The sequence below is a fragment of the Leptonotus elevatus genome, chromosome 12 (genome assembly GCF_054856555.1).
Source record: "Leptonotus elevatus isolate MCC_2025b chromosome 12, RoL_Lele_1.0, whole genome shotgun sequence".
In the NCBI taxonomy this organism is placed as follows: domain Eukaryota; kingdom Metazoa; phylum Chordata; class Actinopteri; order Syngnathiformes; family Syngnathidae; genus Leptonotus; species Leptonotus elevatus.
Window position 1 is genome coordinate 16,977,777 of NC_141250.1, and position 22,574 is coordinate 17,000,350.

At 40.8% G+C, this 22,574-nt stretch overlaps 2 protein-coding genes across 2 annotated transcripts; both read left to right on the top strand.

Annotated features, from left to right (window-relative positions):
- The first annotated feature begins 953 nt into the window (after positions 1-953).
- On the top strand, positions 954-10,617 carry chn1 (chimerin 1). The gene is made up of 7 exons (XM_086091489.1): positions 954-1,602; positions 2,549-2,633; positions 6,424-6,597; positions 6,682-6,759; positions 8,069-8,206; positions 8,388-8,493; positions 9,885-10,617. Exons 1-7 carry the CDS (start codon positions 1,351-1,353, stop codon positions 10,054-10,056), a joined length of 1,005 nt encoding a protein of 334 aa, XP_085947615.1. The 5' UTR covers positions 954-1,350; the 3' UTR covers positions 10,057-10,617.
- Positions 10,618-13,982: 3,365 nt separating this feature from the next.
- Positions 13,983-22,560, top strand: LOC147164791 (acetylcholine receptor subunit alpha). The gene is made up of 9 exons (XM_086091487.1): positions 13,983-14,406; positions 15,694-15,836; positions 15,926-15,970; positions 17,081-17,190; positions 17,545-17,740; positions 18,966-19,203; positions 20,615-20,838; positions 21,289-21,525; positions 21,601-22,560. The coding sequence occupies exons 1-9, from the start codon at positions 14,364-14,366 to the stop codon at positions 21,727-21,729; spliced, it is 1,365 nt and encodes a 454-aa protein (XP_085947613.1). The 5' UTR covers positions 13,983-14,363; the 3' UTR covers positions 21,730-22,560.
- Positions 22,561-22,574: the final 14 nt, after the last annotated feature.

Sequence of the window (22,574 nt, forward strand, 5' to 3'; positions counted from 1 at the left end):
GTTTGCCCATCTTTGCCCCAGTTGCTAATTTTGGCTGCAGGTTATATAGGCTGTAACAGAAAGTAAAGAAAACTGAGGTTGTTTTTTTCAACACTTTAAGTAATTTAAATTAACTCATTCGCTGCCATTGACGGCTATAGACGTCAAAAATTCATTTAAACTATTTCTATTAGTTTAACATTTTTTTGCACTTCACTTTTGTTAACAAGAGTATGAAAACCTAGATAAAATTATTGTACATTTAGAACAGATATAAAATGTGTGATTAATCGTGAGTTAACTATTGAAGTCATGCAATTAATTACAATTAAAAAATTTAATCGCCTGATGCGATAAAAAAAAAAAAAGAGAAAAGATTATTAAAAATTTGGGGCGTCAGGCGATTAAAAATTTTAATCGTAATTAATCGCATGACTTCACTAGTTAACTCACGATTAATCACAAATGTTCTATCTGTTCTAAATGTACAAAAAAAAAATCTAGGTTTTCATACTCTTGTTAACAAAAGTGGAAAAAAATGTTAAACTAATATAAATAGTTCAAATGAATTTTTGACGTCTATAGCCGTCAATGGCAGCGAATGAGTTCATCTCCAGCATTAACGCTTTAATTTTGCCAGTCCTAAAATAAATGCAACGCTTTTTCCCCCTAACAAATAAAAGCGTCATTTAGAAACTGAATTTTTATTTCACTGCACTGTCTATATTCTTCTTTTGTGGTCATACTGTATTTGACACTTTTTCACAATTTCAGGTCCATTCATTAGCTGCTGTTGTGACAAGGCAATTTCCAAAATCAATTGTCCCCTTAACGGCCCACTGCTGTGGCGCTCTCAGTGCCGATGCGCGACTCATTCACTGCTCATTACCGGTCCAGCTTCCCCGCTCGCTTATCTGACGGCGATAGCTCGTGGGGGGGGTGGGGGGGGGGGGGGGTTGGCAGCCACCACGGCCGACGAATGCGCGCCGCCATTGGCTGGTGGGAATCCATTTAATCAGCCGTGACTACTACAGAATCCGCCCCCATGCTCCTCCCCCTCGCTCTGCCTGCCCTGACAGCATCCAAACAGTGCGCTGCCTCGGTTCCAGGGAAAATATCAGCTCAGCGCAGCGAGGGGAGGATTAACGCCACCACACATCTCATCTGCATACGTTCCGAGGGAGCCACATGAGAAGCTGAGGTGGTTTTGGTCGCAAACCTTTGTGCGTTCCAAGTCCTTTCCTGTGACTGCTCTACCAGGACTCTTCTTGTTTGGATTGGCTGAAGTCTTTTTTTATCTTGATATTGTTTGGCAACGACTTGCGTTCTTCATGTTTGGACCTCGGGGCTGTCTCTTCACTTGAGCCGAGGATGCCGTCCAAAGAGCCCTATGAGGCTCACCAGGAGGACAAGTCCGTGGTCCAAAAGGCCAAACGGGAGGCCAATCAGGAGGAGATTTTGGCAGCCGCTCTGGGGATGAGGATGGGGCCCGAGAAACCCACGGCCACCTTCTGGCAGCCACTTAAAATCTTCGCCTATTCGCAGCTCACCTCTCTGGTCCGGAGAGCCTCGTTGAAGGAAACCGAGCGGGCGGCGATAACGGAGAAAGTCCACAACTTCAAGGTGAGACGGGAATATGGTGCTAACCTTTCAAAACATTCATCACGTGTGGCCAAAGGGGCAGCTTCTCACGCTTCGAAATAGGGGATGGGAGAGGAGATGCCATTAAAAACAACCGTCCCATGTAAAGAAAATCCGCGTGCTGTTAATTTGAGTGCCAGATGGAGAGATTAGGCCGATGGAGTCGGGAAAACAGTGCCGGAGCGTGCGCTTCTGTTTTGAGCAGGAAGAGAAACGTTACCAGGAAGCCTTTGAACTGCTGCCGCCCTTTTGCCCGCCGCCTTTGTTCCCATCTATTACTAAATGTTCCTTTTTTAGTATCATGAGCATAGTTTCCTGTATTTAAAAGGCTATTACCAGGAAAAAGCGCCGCGTCTAAAAGCCAGAGGGGGCCACATCGATGTGTTTTTCCAATGCCAGCTTCAGACAGGTCTATGCATTTCAAAGTAGATGCTGTTGTTGACGCGACTGTTACGACTTATTCGAGTTGTTCATTTGCGCGCCGGAGCGACTGTCTGTTAACACGAAGCCGCAAACTGCCGCTTCTGGCTCCCAGGGGCCTTCCTGATTGGCTAGCTGTTGCTACCTGGTGGGGTTGCCTGTTTCCATAGCAAATTTTCCTTCACGTTAGAGGAGTGTCACCCCCCCCCTCCCCCACCACCCCCTACTGTGCTACCATGGCAGAAGACTTGACACTCATTACTGCCATCACCAGAAGCTTCTGTTTGAACCTCTTTCATAGTTGTACGTATTGGACAAAGAATCATATTCGGTAACTTGGGTGGGTCTTCAAAATGGATCCTCCATTCCTCACAGGGAAGCAATAGAACTGACAATTGCAGATCATAACAAAACAAATAAGTACTTCTGACCAAGACAAGACAAGAGAACGAGACCAAACTCTTTATATTGTAATCTCTATGATCTGTGCTTGTCCTCTGTGCTGCAGGTGCATACCTTCCGTGGGCCTCACTGGTGCAATCACTGTGCCAGCTTCATGTGGGGGCTGATGGCTCAGGGGGTCAAGTGTGCAGGTACCATTTCCAATTGCTCGCGTGTCTCTTCGCTGATTACAAAGTGAGCATTTCTGTATGTGGGTTACTTGGTTTTTAGTACATCGGGAGCTGGATTATTTCCCTTTTAATCTACAATCCCAACAGTGAAAACATTGGATTAGGGGGTTGTATAATATGGAGTGGAATGAGGGCTTCGTTATCATGATGTAACATCAATTGCTTGTGAGCATTTCAGTTCATTTGAAAACATGGGGGGGCTGTCTTTGAAAAGGAAAAACTAACTTTTACTTTCCCTTTTTTTGTTGATATAGTTGAATATACCAATGATTTTAGTGGAGCTATTTGATAACCTAATATGCACTCTAAAACTGTTGGGTCTAAAATAACCCAACATTTATTTTATTGTATTTTTTGTGGGTTTTTATTTTTATTTTTCGCATAAAACTCAAACCAAGGAATTGGGTCAAATTGACCCAGGTTGTGGTTGGTCCCATTGGCATCCATAAATGTTTTATTTTTGACCCAACTGTTTTTACGCTCTAAAAACAGTTATGTCACAAATAACCCACTGTTTTTACACTCTAAAAGCAGTTGGAGTAAAAAATAATAATAATAATAACCCAACTTGGGTCAAAAACCAATTCACTATTTGGGTCAGTTTGGCCCACTCCAAAAAACTGGATACAACCCCAAAAAATGTGGATACACCCCCCCCCCCCCAAATCATTTTATACAAAACAACAAAGAAAGTTGGGACAAATTAACCCAAATAGCAGGTCGTCCATTTTTTGACTCAAATTGGGTTGATTTTACACTCTAGAAACAGTTGAATCAAAAATAACCCTAACCCATTCTTTTTACATTCTAAAAACAGTTGAGTCAAAAATAATTTCAATCAAAAAATGGATCAATCAAAAATTTGATCTAACCAATATTTGGGTTAGTTTGACCCAAGCCCAATCAATTGAGTCAATTTGTATAGAACAACCCAGAAAGCTGGGTCAAATTGACCCAAGTAGCGGATTAGTCCCTTTTTGACCCAACTTGGGCAAATTTTAACTCACTTTAGTCTTAATTAATGGCAAAGCGCCTGCTGACACCAAATGTATGTGTGACACACTTTATACTTCATCAATAAAACATGAGACAGACATCAAAAAGGTCGTGAATTTTAACAACTTTAACAGCTACTGGGTTATTTTTTTACTTTGAAGAGTGTACATACATTTGGGTCAAAATTAACTCAATAATCCACCGTTTTTGCAGTCTAAAAACAGTCAGAGTCAGAAGAACCCAATTTGGGTCAAAAAATGAACAGATCCACTTCTTGGCTCAACTTGGCCCAACCAACTGTTTTTACACTCTAAAAGTAAAAAATAACCCAACTTAGATCAAAAGTGGACCGATCCACTACTGGGGTCAGTTCGACCCAATCGAAAAATTCAAGGGGGAATTTATTTATTTATTTTGTATATCATTTTATGAGTAAGTAAGTAAGTAAGAAAAAAGAAAGTCAGGGCAAATTGACCCAAGTAGCAGATCGGTCAGTCCCTTTTTGATCGAAATTGGGTTATTTTTGATCCACTTGTTTTTTTGTGCCTCGATGTGTGCGTGTTCGATTGTTTATATTCCATGCTCACAAATTCAATCAAAATTCATCATCTCTTTTTTTCAAGCGGAAAAAAAGTTCAGTTGCCACTTTGTAATCTCCTGATGCCGCTTCTGTTTAGTTATAGCTGTTAAAATTCGCGTTCTTCTCGATGCCTTTTTGATCTTTTATTGATGAAACAAAATGTGTCACGCGTGCACTCCGTGTCAGCGGGAGCTTTAGCGTTAATTGTTAATGCTTCCATTTTGAAAGTTGACAGCAAGCAAATTAAAGACGCGTATGTTTGCAGTCTGGCTTTGGAGAGTCTCGACCGCTGCTGCCATTCCTTCACTCTCCAGCACCAGCGCCAGCGCCAGCGCCAGAATCTAGGACAGCAAAGTCTCTCATGGCGCTCAGATTTGCATACCAAAAAACGTGCTCCGCCGCCCCCTTTCCCCCTTTTGTATGAGCTCAACTGTTTTGGCCGAGCTCCAGGGAGCCAGCCTTTGCTTGGTGCTTGTTGTGCCACATTTGCTCATCACCCCCCCCCCCTCCCCACCACCACCCACCCACCCTCCGAGAAACCCCCCAGCCTCATCTCATCATGCCCGTGAAGGAAAACAAAGCTGGCATGTCTCTTTAATGAGGTGCCGAGCTCAGAGCGAGGGAAAGCGTCTCCGTTTTCCACACAAATTCTAATGCAGCCGCTTCCACCGATCAGCTCGGCAGCGCGGCTCACCCTTTAATTTTTATTAAATATGAATTATTTATCAAACTCACAACCAGGAAAACAAGTGCAGGTCAGTTGGTGGGAGAAGTCGCCGTTAAGCAGGCGGAGCCGCAGCTTCTTCGCCATAGCAACCAGAAAAAAAAAACTGCTGACAATGTAGTAAAATTTCATCCCCTGTCTGATAGTCTTCCTCGGACCTCCTCCGCACCCTCCCTCGCCCCACCTGGGACGCTTGCAGGCCTTCAATGTGCACACATGGACACATGCCTCCTCTATTATACTGCCTGTCAGATACCCTTAAGAGAATCATCTCTTAAGGTAATTACATTTCAGCTCCAATGCATATAAACGCTGCATCCTTTTCTCTTGAGACCTGCTTCATCTAAATCATTGCTCCAGGTTGTGCATGGAGAAGCTCTAAGGTGCAGACATTTTAGCAGTGGGTGGAATAAAAAATAAATAAAAAAATGCACGTAGATGAAAACCTCTTTGAAATTAGAGGAGTCAAAAGATCTAAGAGCTGGAGGAGCTGCTCCATTTTAGTCTGCAAAAGTAGGTCTTATGTAGCCTGCAGCGGCTGAATTGCTGCTTCCGCTGCCATTGTTGCTGCGTGAGCCCGGATTTGAAAGAAGAAAAAAAAAAATAGAACTCAACAGTGGCGGCCCGCCTCGGCTTCTCGTCCTTTTTAGCGTTCCTATGATTCGCTGCGTGCGTCTGTTATGTGGACAGGCGTGCCGTTTCTCATGTTGCCTGTTCTCCACTGGTCCCTCGTTCACCCAACAAAGTGGACCTTGCCCGGAAACAGCTGTGCCCTCGATTATACCCATTATGATGCTGAAATGTATATAAGCATGTATGCCCCCCTGCTGTGAATTCTCTACTTGTAGAGTTAGTAGTTACAAAACAACATTCATTTAAAAGCAAAAGGATAAGGAATTGTAAAAACAGAAGAAAGTAGAGAAATTGACTAAAAGAACAAAAAATGATCATACAAATGCTCTAAAAGAGGGGAAAATATTTTAACATTTTGGGGCTAACGTCAGTTCTGCAGCATAACAGCTAAATGCTGATGCACCATGTTTGCTTGTCTGAAGTTAGTGAGGCACAGCTAGGTTGGCATTGCAAAGGAGACTAACTGTTATCAAATTGCTCAGTAGCCATCGAGGTACACTAACTCCAGGCTGTTTAGTGAAATGATTGCAGGAAAGTGCATGACAGGGGGAGGGGCTTCATGACATTCCGGGTGTACACATTGATTGAGAAGACTTAAGCCCTTTGTTGTCGTTTTTTTTAATGCCGTCCTAAACACAATAAAGCCGGCGATTACTTCACGTTGGAATTTGAATCAATACAAAAGCTCAATTAGGTTGATGAACTGTAAGAATCCGTCAACAAGATCTATTATTTAGCCGGACAAAAGGGACAATGTCGAGAAGTAAATGAGCCTTTGCGGCGCTTGTCAAACCCTCGTCCCGTGTCTCTTGTTGCAGACTGCGGCGTGAACGTCCACAAGCAGTGCTCACTCCTGGTTGCCGACAACTGCAAGCCCAGCCTGAGACACGTCCGGAAAGTGTACAGCTGCGACCTCACCACCTTGGTGAATGCTCACAACACAGCGAGACCCATGGTGGTCGACATGTGCATACGAGAGATCGAGTCGAGAGGTGAGCGTCTTGAATTGAGTTCCCCCAAACGACCAAAGGCAGAATTCCATTTTTCTGAACCGTCTTTTTTTTTTTGTCCTTCAGGACTGAAGTCGGAAGGTCTCTACAGAATATCCGGATTCAGCGACTCCGTGGAAGAGGTCAAGACGGCGTTCGACAAAGGTTAGCTTTCCCTTTTTTTTCTTTTTTTCTCGTCCACTCACACCACCGAGACTGATTGACTTTTCATGGTTGCGCATCCTCAAATGACGATGACCTTCACGTGAGATTAATTAGAAAGTGACACGTTTGAAAGGATTAAAGGCCTTCTGGGAGCGACAGCCAAAATGTCCCTCACATGCGGTTGTTGACACGAAGCCCACGAAGAGAGAGAATCCGCTCCAAACGACACTTCTGATGCTCATTTGAATCGTTTTATAATTCATGATATTTGAAGACTAGAAAATGAATACACTAATCCATATTATTTCCTTATTACGGAATGGATGTGATATAATATTATTTTAGATTTCATTTGGAATGATTAATAATATTTTTTGTTTAACAAGGAGACTTGCAGAGACGCCCATTGAATTGCGTTGGGGAAAAAAATAACTAATAATAATAAACCCTACAAATTCTCCCATCAATGCTGATAAGCATTCAAAACATTGGAAAAAAATATTTAAAAATATTTAAAAAATATTAGAAAATAATTGGATTATGAATTATGAACAACAGCAGCACAGAACATCCAGTTTTATTTCACGGATTTGATCAATGACATCAAATTATGACATTACAACCAAGCAACGATTTTTTTCACAAGAGGAATGTGCGTATGACCGCAGGGAACATGTATTAGAATAAAATGTAATTGTACATCCACTACTGTAGGTGGCAGTGGCGCTCTCATTGTATTTGAGCACAAAACAAGTATTAGCTTATCTGCTGAGGTTTTTATAGACAAATTATACTATTTATTGCCGCGGGGTGTGAAATATTTTCTTCTTCCTGCGGGCGTGACAAATATATTATAAATATCACATTTAAAAAGTAATGCTGTATTATATACACTAAACGTCATGTGTTAGCTTTGCCGGCAACAAGTCAAATTAAAAACATGCTTAAGGTGTATACAAGCCACGTGAAAAAAAAAAGAAAGAAAGAATAGTGATGCTCCAAAGTGATTTTTCAAAATCAGATGCGTGCGGCGTGAATTTTAACTGGAGCAGCGGACTTTCCCGACTCGGCACGCGTGAGATCATCCGTGACAGAGTGTCATTCCAGCTCACAGCGCTGTGACGTTCAGCCTGCCGGCACAAGTAGGCCACGGCCCGAGAGTTGCAGTCAAACCTCAGCAGACCCTCGCAACCACGCCATCGCCGTTATTCAACCATCGGCGTGAAAAAGCGCGCCAGCCCGCTTCTCATTTTCCCCATTTTTTGCCTCGTCCCATCACGCCCGCTGTCCCCATCACGCGTCCTCACAGCTGGCGAGAAGACGGACATCTCGGTGAAAGCGTACGAAGACATCAACATCATCACCGGCGCTCTCAAGCTCTACCTGCGGGATTTGCCCGTCCCCGTCATCTCGTACAACGCCTACCCCAGGTTCATCCAGGCCGCAAGTGAGTCTCGCCACGTTTCATACTCGCCATCCAAGTGCGTGCAGGAAATAAATCCGGTCAATATTTGACAGCTGCGTTTACTGTAATGTGCATTCGGGAGGCTAATGGCTTTCATCGGCCGGCAGGAAAGAGCTTCATTGATTTGCGTCCATTTTAAACCATTATGTCGTTGGTCCGTCAGAGCTCAGCGACCCGGGCAAGAAGCTGGAAGCTTTCCGAGAGGCGCTGGCACTGCTGCCCTCGTCCCACAACGAAACCCTTAAGTATCTCATGGCGCACTTAAAAAGGTGAGCGATAAAGCAAAACGTAAATGCAATTATGTCTCATATTGATTGTGTAACACTTCTGTGTATGTTGTCTAAGCCCGACTTTATTTAGCCAAGCGCCCTTTTAACACAAAAAGTATGAATATTGAAATATTGATGATCTTGTCTCAAGTTACTTGTGAAAATCTGAACCTGTTTAGTTGAACACGAAGGCAGTTTATTTTTCACAACGCTGATATACTCACAACGCCATCCAATGGAAGTGCTTTCAATTGTTCTGCCTGTCACTATATGTCGCTGGCAGAGAAAGGAGATTATTGGGACCTGACAGATCAAACAAAAAGCTGATATTAGCCCTTTTTTTTTTTTTTTACACATAAAATAAAGAAAATTACATTAACCCCCCCCCCCCCCCCCCACAAAAAAAATCCTTTGTGTTGTAAAGATAAACAAATACTAAAAGAGTAAAGTATTGCAAAACAGTGAAATGTTCTGACTGTAAATCCTATCTTTTATTGTCGTTTTTTAAGGGACCCCAAACAAAGTCACTTAAGTCATTATATATATTTTTTTAGATTAGTCAATCAATTAATTGCTTATCAAAATTGTATTCTGCCAAACATTTGAATCGGCATTAAAAAATAAAATAAAAAATCCTTATCAGTCTTGCCCTTGAACAGGGCAGCACACTGAGTGGCCGCTTGATTAATTTAAATAAATAAATAAAATTGGGGTGCTGAAGAAAAATATTTATATTTATTTATTTATTTATTTATTTTACAAACCCAAAAAAATGCTTCGCAAAACACTGATGAATACTCAATATATATTTTCTACAAAAGAAAAGGTGCAAGGAGGATTGTAAACAAAAAAATTAGATTGTTTTTTTTTTAATCTGTAAAAAAAAAAAAGTATGTTAAAAAAATTAAAACTACTCTTGAGAATATGTGAATTTGTGGGTGCCGAACCGCAAATTTAGTTTTGGGTTGTAATGTCACCATTCACCACTAGATGGCAGACATGGGTCTTATACCGCTCTAACATACAATGTGAGTATGTAGTAGATTGAAATATATTAATTGTCCATATTTAAAATGAATTTTCTACTATACATTTGGTTAGTAAGTGTGTGGTCCTAACGAGACCCCACTGTAGCACAGATGGAAAAACTGTGGCCCCCTCCAGCATTTAAGTTGCCCATACTGCCTGAGAAGATAAACTGTAATTGGGATGAATAAATAACACGACTGTTTGAATTTATTTTAATGACTTTTATCTATCTACCAGATTTTTTACTTCTTTTTTTTTTGTTATTGCTGATGTGTGTAAAAAATACTTATTTGTGAATGTCCAGCGAGGTTAAAGAAGCTCGTACCCACGCGCCCGCCCAACTTTCAACTTTAATGTTTCAGGGTGACCCAAAACGAGAAATGCAACCGAATGAACGCCGAGAACCTGGCCATTGTTTTCGGGCCCACCCTCATGCGCACCCCGGATCTTGACGCCATGACCGCCCTCAATGACATCCGTTACCAGAGGCAGGTGGTGGAGGTGCTCATTAAAAACGTCGACGTCCTCTTCTGACCGAGTGTTGCAAGCGAGCCCTCAAGCCAGAAGACAAAAAAATAATAATAATCAGAGATTTGAATGAATTGATTCATTTTTTTGAAACGTCCCTTGTATGCACGAGGTATAGATGGTGAACCTTCCGCTCTGTACTCTATGCCTCCCCATTTCTGTCGGGGGATTTATGCGGGAAGCTGACATACCAGCATGCATCAGTGCTTTGTAGTTGTATCTCAGCATGAGGAAAGATGGTGATTTATTTCTATTTTTTTTTTTTTTTGTCTGTGCTGTGATAGATTTAGTCCACGTTGTCAACATTGTTGATTCAACTAAAAATAAGCTACTGATTTTTTGGGGGTGGCTGGGTTTTGGAGGTACTTTTTACAATGTCTTATTTTTTTATGACCTGTTTGTTGAACGAGCCTTTCGGACTTTTCCTGTCAATGTGTACACGCTGGTGCTTTTGCCTGACTTTTTGTTGTACTGTTAACAGCATTGTTGGTGAATTAATTTTGTACGGTCTTCGTTTGTACACAACCTGTGCATGATCAGTTTGATTTATTAAACTGATAAAACATGGATTTGTGAGTGTCGTGAATTCACTTGATTTAAACAATTCAATGTGGAACGAAGCAGGCAAAAATTGTATTCAAGGAAGTAAAAAAAATAAAAAATTGTTGTTGTTTTTTTGCTATGCTAGCTTTAAGTTGTTATATCACCATTCACCACTAGATGGCATTAGTTGCGCATGACCTGCTGGTAGTTCAATGCTCTTCATTGCACAACGATGAAGCATTTATTGCTGCTCTTTGGTTATATCATGTCGTCAATTTCTCATACTTCTCAAAACTGTTTACACTTTCACTGAAACTAGCTTATTTATTCACATTATAACATAAATTAACTCAATCATGTCTTGTATGCGGTTAATGTGTGTTGCAGCTGGCTGCAGGGTAACCTTGGGAAAGGCGCTGTTTGTCCTTAGTTATGCATAATTAATGGCAATGACAGGTTGTCCCTAAAAGCGTCACACCATGTGACTGTGCCTAAACTCCTCCATCACTCACAGTAATTCAGTGTGAAAACTCAAACCAGCCAGTCAACATCACTCATCGCACGCATGCAGATGTACACTGTTTTATTATTATTATTATTAGGGGTGGGAATCTTTGAATGTCTCACGATTGAATTTGATTCCGGTTTTTGGATGTGCGATTCGATTCAGAATCGATTTTCGATTAAGAACGATTTTATGATTCAAAATGATTTGATTGACAATGATTTTTGCTTCAATTTATAGATGTTCAAGGAATGGTAATGATCTACTCCAGTCTGACTCGCTAATGCTAATTAGTGCTCTCGTCGCGGCACTTTTATCACTCAAAAGAACGGCTCCACGCTGCAAAAAAAACAACTTTTATTGGAGTAACTTGATCGGGACTTTTTCCTTCTACTCTCTAATGTGGATACAACTTAACAGTGTATCAGACCGCGTGGAACCACACTGCCCCTCAGTGGCCAAATCAGGTACAACATAAACAGCGCTCCCAATAATGGCACACACAAACAAAGGGAAGACAGTATAAAATAATCAAATCGATTTTGGGACATTTAAAATCGATTCTGAATCGTACTAAATGAGAATCGCGATGCTTATGAGAATCGATTTTTTGGCACACCCCTATATATATATATATATATATATATGGTTGATTTTCTCATGAAATCATTTTTCTGTCCTGCCTTCATGTCTGTCGCTTCTCCTGTGTTTTGTTTTTTGTTCCATCCCACAAAGCAACCAAGACGCAATCAGCGCTTGACATCCAATCAGTCGACTGTCGGGCCCCGGCGTCACCTTGGGTTAATGTGAGCCCAAACCCTCACTTGTCTCCTGCTGATTGTGCAGCGTAAAAATTGGATTTTCATCCAAGCGTTTAGCATCCCCCAAATTCATCATAGCGTCATCGACGCGCCGCCATCAAGCTCCTCATCACCGGGTCAGATGCTGCGATAAGTTTGCGGTTGGCCGCTGCTTTGTCTCCTCTCGAGGGGCCCCGTTGTAATGAATGAGAGTTCATTTCAAGAGCTGTGATCCATGAGATAAGTGACCTTTGTTGGCCATTCTGAATAGATTTACAAATGCGGTTTATTCTGTTTCTATGACTGCACGTTGCTCTTGTTTGCATAACGTATTCACATCAGATTTTTATTGCTCATTGAGGCGAGCACGTTTAGTTGTTGTCCTCTTTTATTGTGCTTGCCCTACAGACGTTACATGTTATTTTCATTGAAATTCAATGACTCGTCAACAAATGTTTAAACAGAAAATACTCGTGTTTATTTCGGGTTAAGTAAATATGCTTCCGTTTTCTTTTTCTTTCTTTTTTTTTAGACAAAGTTGTGTTTGAAGCTGCTTTTCTATCGTGGCCACTTGAAACATTAAAATCCGGGGTGTTTTGACTTCATCTGCTGTGCGCGCATTGGCCACCAGGGGCTACTATAATACATACAAAGATACTACATGTCATTTTTTTTATACTACTGGTAACTGGTGATGACACGCAGAGAAGAGGATGCAATAATGTTAGTCCTTTCTTACAGAGGGTAAAGAATATATGCCTGTGTGTACTATATTGTTGCATGTGCTGTAAGCATGTGTTGCTATTCCTTATCTTTATTATAAGTTGTTTCTCATTTTTGCTGCAGTAGCGCTAGTTTCGTGCAATGCTTTGCATTGAGTGCTATCATTAAGCAAGCAGGCTTAAATATACAAAATATTGTGTACTGAGAATATATTTAAAAAAATTGCAAACAAACTAGAATTTGAATGATTAGAAAATAAAAATGTATGGGTTCTTTATATTAAAGGCGAAGAAGCAAATATATATATATATATATATATATATATATATATATATATACTGAACATTAGACTGACTGTATATGGCTAAAATGGTTACAAAATAAGTCAAATGGGTTGTAAAATCATTTTTTACTAAACAAGTGCGCACATTCAATGTCCACTTGTCAGTGTCGCAAAGACTCCGAAATGATGGTGTAAATTTGGCGAGAGCGGGGGAGGGTTGAGGCAAATCTCTCTTAATTCAGACGTTGCCAAAATGGTGATTTGGCCCTAAGTGAGATGAATGAGGCCTGTGGTTGAGCGAGCAGTTGATTGAACACACGGCGGGTGCGAGGATATTGAGTTGACTGACCCGTCACGGGGGCGCCAAGGTGGCGAGCAAGCGCAGGAGACCGTGGCTCCAACAAGAGAAAATGGGGGGGGGGGGGGTGGGGGGATATAAAAGTTATTTATTTTATTTTTATTTGTTTTATATTTCAAAATAATTGAAACAGTTGTTGATATCCTACAAGAAATGCACATTTATGACTTCTGTACGCAGTATACCAAACCCAAATCTAGCTAGACAGCTTGCTAAATGCTAAACAGCCAGACGGCGAGCTAAACAGCAAGGCAGCTAGCTAAACGATAGCTAAAGAGCACAATAAGAATGAAAATAAATATCAAAATAAATGTCCATTTATGATTTCGGAGAAAATATTAAACCAAACCAAACAAAAATTTAGCTAGCCAGCTATCTAAACAGCCAGGCATCTAGCTAGCCAGTTAGCTAGCATTTATCCTCACAACTCTCTGGGAGGAGCTTGTAGTTAAACATCTTATTTATATTATACATATTATTGTCACAATATTATATAAATACTGACTCTGAACTGCTCCATATTACATTCGTGGCACAGCTGTGAGCTGTTATATTGAACTTTTTTTGTATACATTTTGATGGTAATTGTGACATGTTAGTGGTAAGGAGAGGTAGTGCACGGCCCACCATTGATAAATTACAATCTCAAGTAAAAAAAAAATAATAATAATAATGTACCGCAGTACAACGTAATTTTTTGGGGGTGTTTCCTTGTGGTCATTTACTTGACTGTGGTTATTTCTTGCGTCTCCCAGAAGTTGTGCACCAGCCGTCCAAGTTCGCTGCGGTGGGTTTTAGTGATGGATTACTGTGGCATGTTGATCTCGTAAGGCGCGACACAGAATGCGTCCCTCTCATGGAACAACTGGCGTTTGCATGTCAGCCATTCATTCGCTCGGCCGTCAGCTGTGGGACAATAACAACACGGGCCGCTGGCAAGATCGAGCTCGCTGAAGGCGCCGCGTGTGCAACCGTGTCTTTCGCGAAGTGTGAAAGAATGTTCGAGGCAGGTCGAACCTTCGCAATTCTCTAGTGATCAAAGAGGCAACGTTGCTGAAAGTTGGAGAGGACTTTTTTGGATGACCGGACTGATTGACAACAATGAGTGTGGTAGCGCTCATTTTTCACCTAAGCATCCTGGCAGGTAGGAACTGAAAAACGGAATCGATTGCATCTTTTGTTGTTGTTTTTAGCTTTTCATAAAAAATAAAACTCGCGTTATTTATACATATTCAAGAGGCTGCCAAGGAGACTGCAACCTGAGCCAAATCAAAACGAGTGAGCACTGTTGATATTTGAGTGACAAGGGCACGTGCACTCTTCCTCATTTGGCTTTTCCATCTTTTTCCCCATCTGTCAGCACGTCTCGGTTGGTTACCGGTAGCAGGCGATTTCATAATAGTTTTTTTTCCAATTGAACCATCCAACCATTCAAATATGTCTTTGTAAAATGACCTTGCCGTCAAGGTGAACTGAGAAATGGAAATATGGTGACATTGGTGTGGAGGGGAATGAATATCCATTATTAGGGTTGAACAATTAATATAATTTAAATCGACATCACAATGTAATGAATTAAAATTTTAAACCGCAAAGGCTGCAATTTGTGTGCGTTATTTTAAGTGTAGTTCACATGTTTACATATCATTGTTTTATGAAGCATGAAAAGCTAAAGTCAAAATGATTTTAGGTCTACTGCCTTATGTTCGCGTCACTCTTGTTTGGAAGAATTTTGTGAAGTTGTCACAGCTAACGCCGAAAGACAAATTGGAAGTTAACAACTCAAATTAAGCCTAACCTAGAAATCCTTTCTTTATTGAAATTGTGTTTCTAATGTAAGCAAAGTTTAGCTAGCTTTTCAGCTAATGTTTGTTTGTAAGAATTTTGTGAAGTTGTCGTAGCTAATGCTAAAAGACTGCATTGTCAAAGTGTAATTAAGTTAACAACTCAAATTGAAGTAGATAAGCTGTCTTTTTTTTTCTTTTAATTCATGGTTAAATTGCCTTTATTGTAGTGTAAGCCTATCCTATTAAACCCAAACAACGTTTTTGGGAAACGTTGTTTTGTTACTTTTTGTTTTGAAATACAAGAAAACCTTAGCTAGCATATATAAGCACATTAGCATTTTAGCATTCCACACGCAGCTCAAATTCATTCCTAAGGAAAATGTGCTTTATAACATTATCACCATTACGTGTACTTCAACACACGGTGCATACAAAGGCTACAAACGCGTAGTAGGCTACTAGCGCCAGTCTGACATTTGTCACATCTATTTCTGTCACATTCATAAGGGAACATAATCGCTTTCCAACACAATTACAAGCAACCCCCAAACAGGAGTCATCATGCTGTTAAATACGATTGCTGGTAATCCCTTCGTAAACAAGCCCATGAGAGCGTCCCGTGTGCTTTCTTTTTTCTTCTGGAGGGGCCACCTGGGCTTCCGATGATGAAAGCAGCCTTGTCAAAACCCTCTTCACTGGTTACAACAAGGTGGTCCGGCCCGTCAGCCACTTCAAGGACCCTGTGGTTGTCACCGTGGGCCTGCAACTCATCCAGCTTATCAGCGTTGTAAGATTTCAGGACCCCCCCCCCCCCCCAAAAAAAATAGTCTGCTTCGATTTTTATCAGCTGTCTGAATATATTCATTGTATCCACAGGATGAAGTCAACCAGATTGTCAGCAGCAATGTGCGACTCAAACAGGTTTGAGAACTTTCATTTCTTTCTTCTTCTTCTTTTTTAAATAAATGATCTCGGTAGGACACGTCAACTGAAAATGAGTGTTAATCAAAGGTGGCATAAGATCAGATTTTTTTTTTTTAAAGGGTAACAATGTTTTAAATGAGAAAATATAAAATAGTAGCTAACATATAGCAACAAACTATATATTTTTTTGAAATCACACAATGATTAAATGCCAAGAGGTATTTTTAGTCATGATTATTGTTAAAATTTAAGACTTTTTTTCTCCAACACGCAATAAGACAACCAGCTGGGTTATTTTTTTACTTTTACCTACAAACTTAAGATTTGAGCAATGTATGAACTCTCACGATTCGATTAAATTTCGATTTTTGGGTCTGCGATTTGATTCGGAATCGATTTTTGATTAAGAACGATTTGATCGACAATGATTTTTGCTTCAATCTATAGATGTGCAAGGAATTGTAATGATCTACTCCAGTCTGACTCGCTAATGCTAATTAGCGCGCTACTCGCGGCACTTTTATCACTCAAAAGAACGGCTCCACGCTGCAAAAAAAAACAACTTTTATTGGAATAACTTGATCGTGACTTTTTCCTTCAACTCTCTAATGTGGCTATAACTTAACAGTGTATTAGACCGCGTGGAACCACACTGCCCCTCAGTGGCCAAACCGGGTACAACATGAACAGCGCTCCAAATAAAGGCACACACCGACAAAGGCAAGACTGTATAAAATTATTTAAATAAAATTGAATTTGGGACATTTAAAATCTATTCTGAATCGTACTAGATGAGAATCGCGATTCTTATGAGAATCGATTTTTCGGCACACCCCTAATGAACTCAATTCAACCCACCATAGCAGCAGTTTGGCAAGTAGTGAACAATTAATCAAAATAAGGATTCAAGCTGTTAAATGCCATTCCCAGTTTAAGTTTCCTATCAAACTAAACACAAAACAGGTATTAATTAAACTTAAAAACAACAAAGCAACCCCCACTAGCTTAATGCTAGCATACAATGCAAAACGTCATAGACATGCTAGCAATCAGCAGTGAATCCGTATGTGCTTGCTCAACTTTGCATTGCCTGCTCTTCTTTTCCAGCAATGGAAAGATGTCAACTTGCAGTGGAACCCAGAGGATTACGGTGGCATCAGAAAGATCAGAATCCCCTCCACTGACATTTGGCGGCCCGACCTGGTGCTCTACAACAAGTATGTCATGCATTTGATTCTGTTCATGTCTGCTATTTGTGATCTCTACCGCGAGCTGAGTGATCTCCGGGAAACAAACAAAACAGCTGTCAGTCGCGTTTGCGCTCTTTTCCAATGCGCTTGTGGAAGCTCGGGTAAGGTTTCATCAGGCTAAATATAGTGTCGTAGATGGTTCGCACACACATACTCCATATGCTACGTCTGACACGTAGCACTGCCCCCCCCCCCCCCCGACAACCTGCTGGGCTGCCAAAGCGACGACGAGCGGAGCCCGGGCTCGTCCTCGGGCGCTGGTGTCGCCTCGTGTTATCATTCAAATAACGATGTTGACGCCGGTTTTTGTTGTGCCCGCAGCGCCGATGGTGACTTTGCCATTGTGCATGAGACCAAAGTGCTGCTGGAGCACACGGGTATGATCACGTGGAACCCTCCTGCCATCTTCAAGAGCTACTGCGAGATCATTGTGCTGCACTTCCCCTTCGACCTGCAGAACTGCAGCATGAAACTGGGCACTTGGACCTACGACGGGAACTTGGTCGTCGTCAATCCTGTAATGTCACAAATTCAAAATGAGGACTTTTGTGTCCACTGCACTTATAACTGCTGGGTTAAATGAAACCTAAATTGGGTGAAATAGCTAACCCGGCACCCAGTCCCAAAAGGAATTAAGCCAATGCTGGGTTATTTATACCCAGACCCAGTACATTGGTTCAACAAGGGGTAAAAACGACCCATTCAGATGATCGGTATAGTATGGTTAAACATAATAGATATTTTATTACCAACATTTTCTACGAGAAGATAAAGCAGCTTTCCCTGTCTGGGGTCACCACAGCAAGTCAAATGCCATAATCAGTTCCAGCCAATAATGTATATTTTGATAAGAAAAATAGTGCTGTTATATTGTACGTAATAAAAAAAAATGTAAACAGCATACAATAATTACATACATAATAATAATTACACACTTGACATACATAATTTGATAGAATGTAATGAATTCAATGTTTGCCTCTGCTTCTGACGTGCACACCATGGCCACCTGGGGGCAGTATAATACATCCATGCTAATCTACATGGAGACAGACAGACGTCACAACTCCTCTGCAGTAATATTAATATAAACGCCTTCTGTTCAAATTGAAAGGTTTTTCTTTAAAAGTTTTTTTTAATTACAACTCTTATGCTAGTTCTTAGCCCGTATATGATGTTTAGAATTGACAACAGTATTAGAATTTGTTTACATGTTTATTTTATTTTATTTTTTATAATCGCAACACTGTTGCTAGTCGTTAACCCGTATATGACGTTTTTAATTGTTTATTTGCCTTTGTTAACTTTCCTTTCAGGCAAACGTTGAAAATTCTCTGCAGTGATATTAATATAAACGTTTGTGTTAAAAAATTACAACAACAATGATGCTAGTTATTAGCCTGTAGGCTATATGACGTTTTGGATTGTTTATTGGCATTTGTTAGCTTTCCTAAGGCAAAGCTCGGAGTCAACAGCTAGCTTTAAAAAAAAAAGTGTTAAAATAATCCATTAATAGTAATTATTTGTGTGCCTTTCAAAATGTTTACAGGTTTGTTGGCTGATATTCCAATTTATAATATTCTAGTATACTCTCTTCTGTGTTTTCTTTGTGTGTCAATTTCTAGGTTTAGGGCTAGATTTGTATCAAAAAAGTAAAACTTTTTTTTTTTTTTTTAATGTTTAAAAATATCTCAGAACTTTTGCTGTATACAAATCTTGTATCCGCTGCGTTGTCTCTCCAGGATAGCGATCGCCCGGACTTGAGTAACTTCATGGAGAGTGGCGAGTGGGTGATGAAAGACTTCCGCAGCTGGAAACACTGGGTGTACTATGCCTGCTGTCCAGACACCCCCTACCTGGACATCACCTACCACTTCCTCATGCTGCGGCTGCCGCTTTACTTCATTGTCAACGTCATCATCCCATGCATGCTCTTCTCTTTCCTGACCGGGCTTGTCTTCTATCTGCCGACAGACTCTGGTGAGCCGCTACGCGTCCTTCATGCTTTTATCAATAATTACATTGTGTCAAAATGAAAGAACATGTTCCATATATCAGGGGCAAAATATGAAGTCGTAGGTAACAATCGTTTGATTTTACCATTTTGAATAGGCATATAATCCTAGCTATCTACCCACTATGCAATAGTGAAACCCAACAAATACATTTATAAATATCTAAAGAAACCACAAGGTGATGCCAAAGCACTACTTTTACATCAGACGACCGTGCTTTGGCGTGTGGAAGAGAAGCTCTTCCCCCCACTTCAACATAGTTCCTTGTCCTTAATATGCCACAAGTTGGCGCTTTAACACTACAATTGTATTCGATTGGACTGTGGCGCCATCTTGTGGCCTCTTAGGGCATTTCAGAAAGGGCACAACAATAGCAAATTGGAAAGTTTTTTTTAAGCGAACAATACCGCCCCCGCCCAAAAAAAATAAAAATAAAAATCTGGACAAATAGTGAATTGTGAATAGAACTAAAGCAAAATTTCCAGTTCAGTTATACAAGAGAACACCCATAATTTGAGATGTCAAATTATCAATTAATCAAGGAATAGAAACGTGATTTGCTGGTTTGTTTTCAGTTAGAGTAGATTTGAAAATGTATGGATAACAAAAACAATAATGTTGGTTTTTTTCCCCTCATTATTTCACTTTCACAATTTTTTTTCAAGGTTCTCTATATTATATTGTATTTTTCTAACACAAACAATAAATTACAAGTACATTACAATAAACAATACCATAATTAGTATACATAAATTGTTTTGTCTTATAGGTTAGCTTTATGCTAAAATAAAGGTGAATAAACCATGAATTAATATGAATGACAGTTTATTTATCTACTTCAGTTAGAGTTGCTAACTTGCTTAAAACTGTGACTGCAAGCATTCATCACAGCTAAACAAAATTCTACCAACTATAAATCAAAAAATCAAACTACACTGTTCAGCCCTGATATCCGACTACAAGACTTGAATAAAAAGTCATTAAAATATGTGCAACATTTCCATGATATCATTTGATGCCTTGTTGGCAAAATCAGCGTCCTGACTTTTGCGAGTGCCAGCCTGAGGTCTCGCCGACGACTACGCAAACAGCTCTGCTGCTGTGCACATCTGGCCCTGCTCCCTCTGTGTACATCCGCCTCATTACCCAGCGTCCCTCTGTGTGTCATGTCTGAAAGCAAGCCTTCGCTTTCATGTATAATACATCACTTGAGCCCTGGTTCGAACATAGCTGCTGCCAAAATACACTCTGTCATAACTGCCAAGCCATGGGAAGTGGCAAGCTTTGTGATTTACCAGTAATAAATGTGATTTCTTGATATGAGCATTAGCCACATTTTTTTTTTAGCTTGTTCAATTTAAAATGGTGTCTTCCAGGTGAGAAGATGACCCTGAGCATCTCCGTCCTGCTCTCCTTGACCGTCTTCCTGCTGGTCATCGTGGAGCTGATCCCGTCCACCTCCAGCGCGGTCCCGCTAATTGGGAAGTACATGCTCTTCACCATGGTCTTCGTCATCGCCTCCATCATCATCACCGTCATCGTCATCAACACTCACCACCGCTCCCCGAGCACGCACACCATGCCCGAATGGGTTCGAAAGGTCAGCGGATCACCAGATATTACTTTTAGTATTTCTATCTATTGTGTGAATGTGCAAATTTGTACAGGGGATAACGTCTATCATTTTGCTATACTGCCATCTAGTGGAAGATGCATTTACCATACAGTAAAATAATAATTAATCAGAGATGGCAAATCCAGGTCCAGAAAGTAAAAACCCTGCCACAGTTTAGCTTTAGCCCCTCGTGCTAGCTAGCTTAGCAGGTAAGCAAGCACCCGGGAAGCTAGCTAGGATGCTAGCTAGCTCGCACCTAGGGCTAAAGCCAAACTGTGGCAGGTTTTCTACTTTTTGGACTTGGAATTGCCACCTGTGTTTGTATGTTATACGCGATTGTGTACTGATGCTACCAATTCGGTTAGTAAAGTAATTGTTAAATATTTGTGGATGATGAAGATGATGATGATGATTCTATTTTCATTGGGGGAGCAGCTTTTCATCGAAACCATCCCGAACATCATGTTCTTCTCAACGATGAAGCGTCCCGGAAAGGAAAAGCCGGTGAAGAACATCTACGGGGGCGACTTTGACATCTCAGACATCTCCGGCAACCAGGCCTCAGCCGTGCCCTACCAGTCACCCATAACCAAAAACCCCGACGTCCGCAGCGCCATCGAAGGAGTCAAGTACATCGCCGAGACGATGAAATCCGACGAAGAATCCAACAATGTAATGCCAACGGTTGTTTTAGTAGCATCATTTTATTGTGTGTGAGACAAGTGTCCCATTGTTGACTTTGTCCAGGCTGCTGAGGAGTGGAAGTTTGTGGCCATGGTGTTGGATCATATCCTGCTGTGCGTCTTCATGGCAGTGTGTCTCATCGGCACGTTGGGAGTGTTTGCCGGACGTCTCATTGAGCTCAGCATGCTCTAGATCGGTGCTACGACAATCAGGACCAACATTAAGATACAGTAAAGTAAGGTTTAATCAAAAATGAAACAGATGGTATATTACAATAAAGTATGTTTAAGCCAAAGTAAATTAAAAAAAATTGTAAATTTAATTAAGTGTTTAAAAACAAGTTTTAAAAGATTAAATGTACATTTGTTATGTTTAAAAATAAATAAGAGTACTGAACAACTGGCCTGGGAAGCCACACCCACTTTCTTAAAAAAAGAAAATGGGTCTGGACAGGTGGCCATAGACAGCAACGTCACTTTCCAGTTATGTTTTTCCCACAACAACGACATTCAACAACGACGTCATTCACTAACTGTCTCTCTTCGGCTAGTAACCATGTTTGAGTTTTACTCCGTCTCCGCAAAAACAAAAACAAAAATAAATAAAAGACGTCAACGAGTCGCTTTTCTGACGTCACGTCCGCTCTTCGCTCATTGGTTCAGTCCACCGTCTGTTAGCTCAGGTTTGCCCCGCCTCAGAAATGTGAGTGAGTCTGGATTTCCAGGCTACTGAACAACTGTGTACAACAAGTGTATATAGGCAGTGATTCCCCCCCCATATACCGCTAGAGGGAGCCCTCGTACCAGATTTTTTCAGAATGACTGCTGAAGCCGAAAGCCTCAATGTTGCTCAATATGAAGCGATTCATTACATGTTGTTTGTGTTACTCCGTTTGCTGTATTTATGTTTTACATTATAATTGTGGAAAATTGTATATCATGATAGAGTAGTTTTTGGTGCTTTTATGCAACTGATGTGATGTAATACAAGTTAACATATTACAATAAATCCTATGAGGACGTTCTATTTTTGCACGT

Excerpts from the sequence above, each read along its gene's own strand:
- chn1 (XM_086091489.1), top strand. The coding sequence starts at position 1,351 with ATGCCGTCCAAAGAGCCCTATGAGGCTCACCAGGAGGACAAGTCCGTG. Across the intron at positions 1,603-2,548 it reads AGAAAGTCCACAACTTCAAG|GTGCATACCTTCCGTGGGCC; the intron begins GTGAGACGGGAA and ends TCTGTGCTGCAG. Across the intron at positions 8,207-8,387 it reads CAGGTTCATCCAGGCCGCAA|AGCTCAGCGACCCGGGCAAG; the intron begins GTGAGTCTCGCC and ends TTGGTCCGTCAG.
- LOC147164791 (XM_086091487.1), top strand. The coding sequence starts at position 14,364 with ATGAGTGTGGTAGCGCTCATTTTTCACCTAAGCATCCTGGCAG. Across the intron at positions 15,837-15,925 it reads TCATCCAGCTTATCAGCGTT|GATGAAGTCAACCAGATTGT; the intron begins GTAAGATTTCAG and ends TTGTATCCACAG. Across the intron at positions 17,191-17,544 it reads GACCTGGTGCTCTACAACAA|CGCCGATGGTGACTTTGCCA; the intron begins GTATGTCATGCA and ends TTGTGCCCGCAG.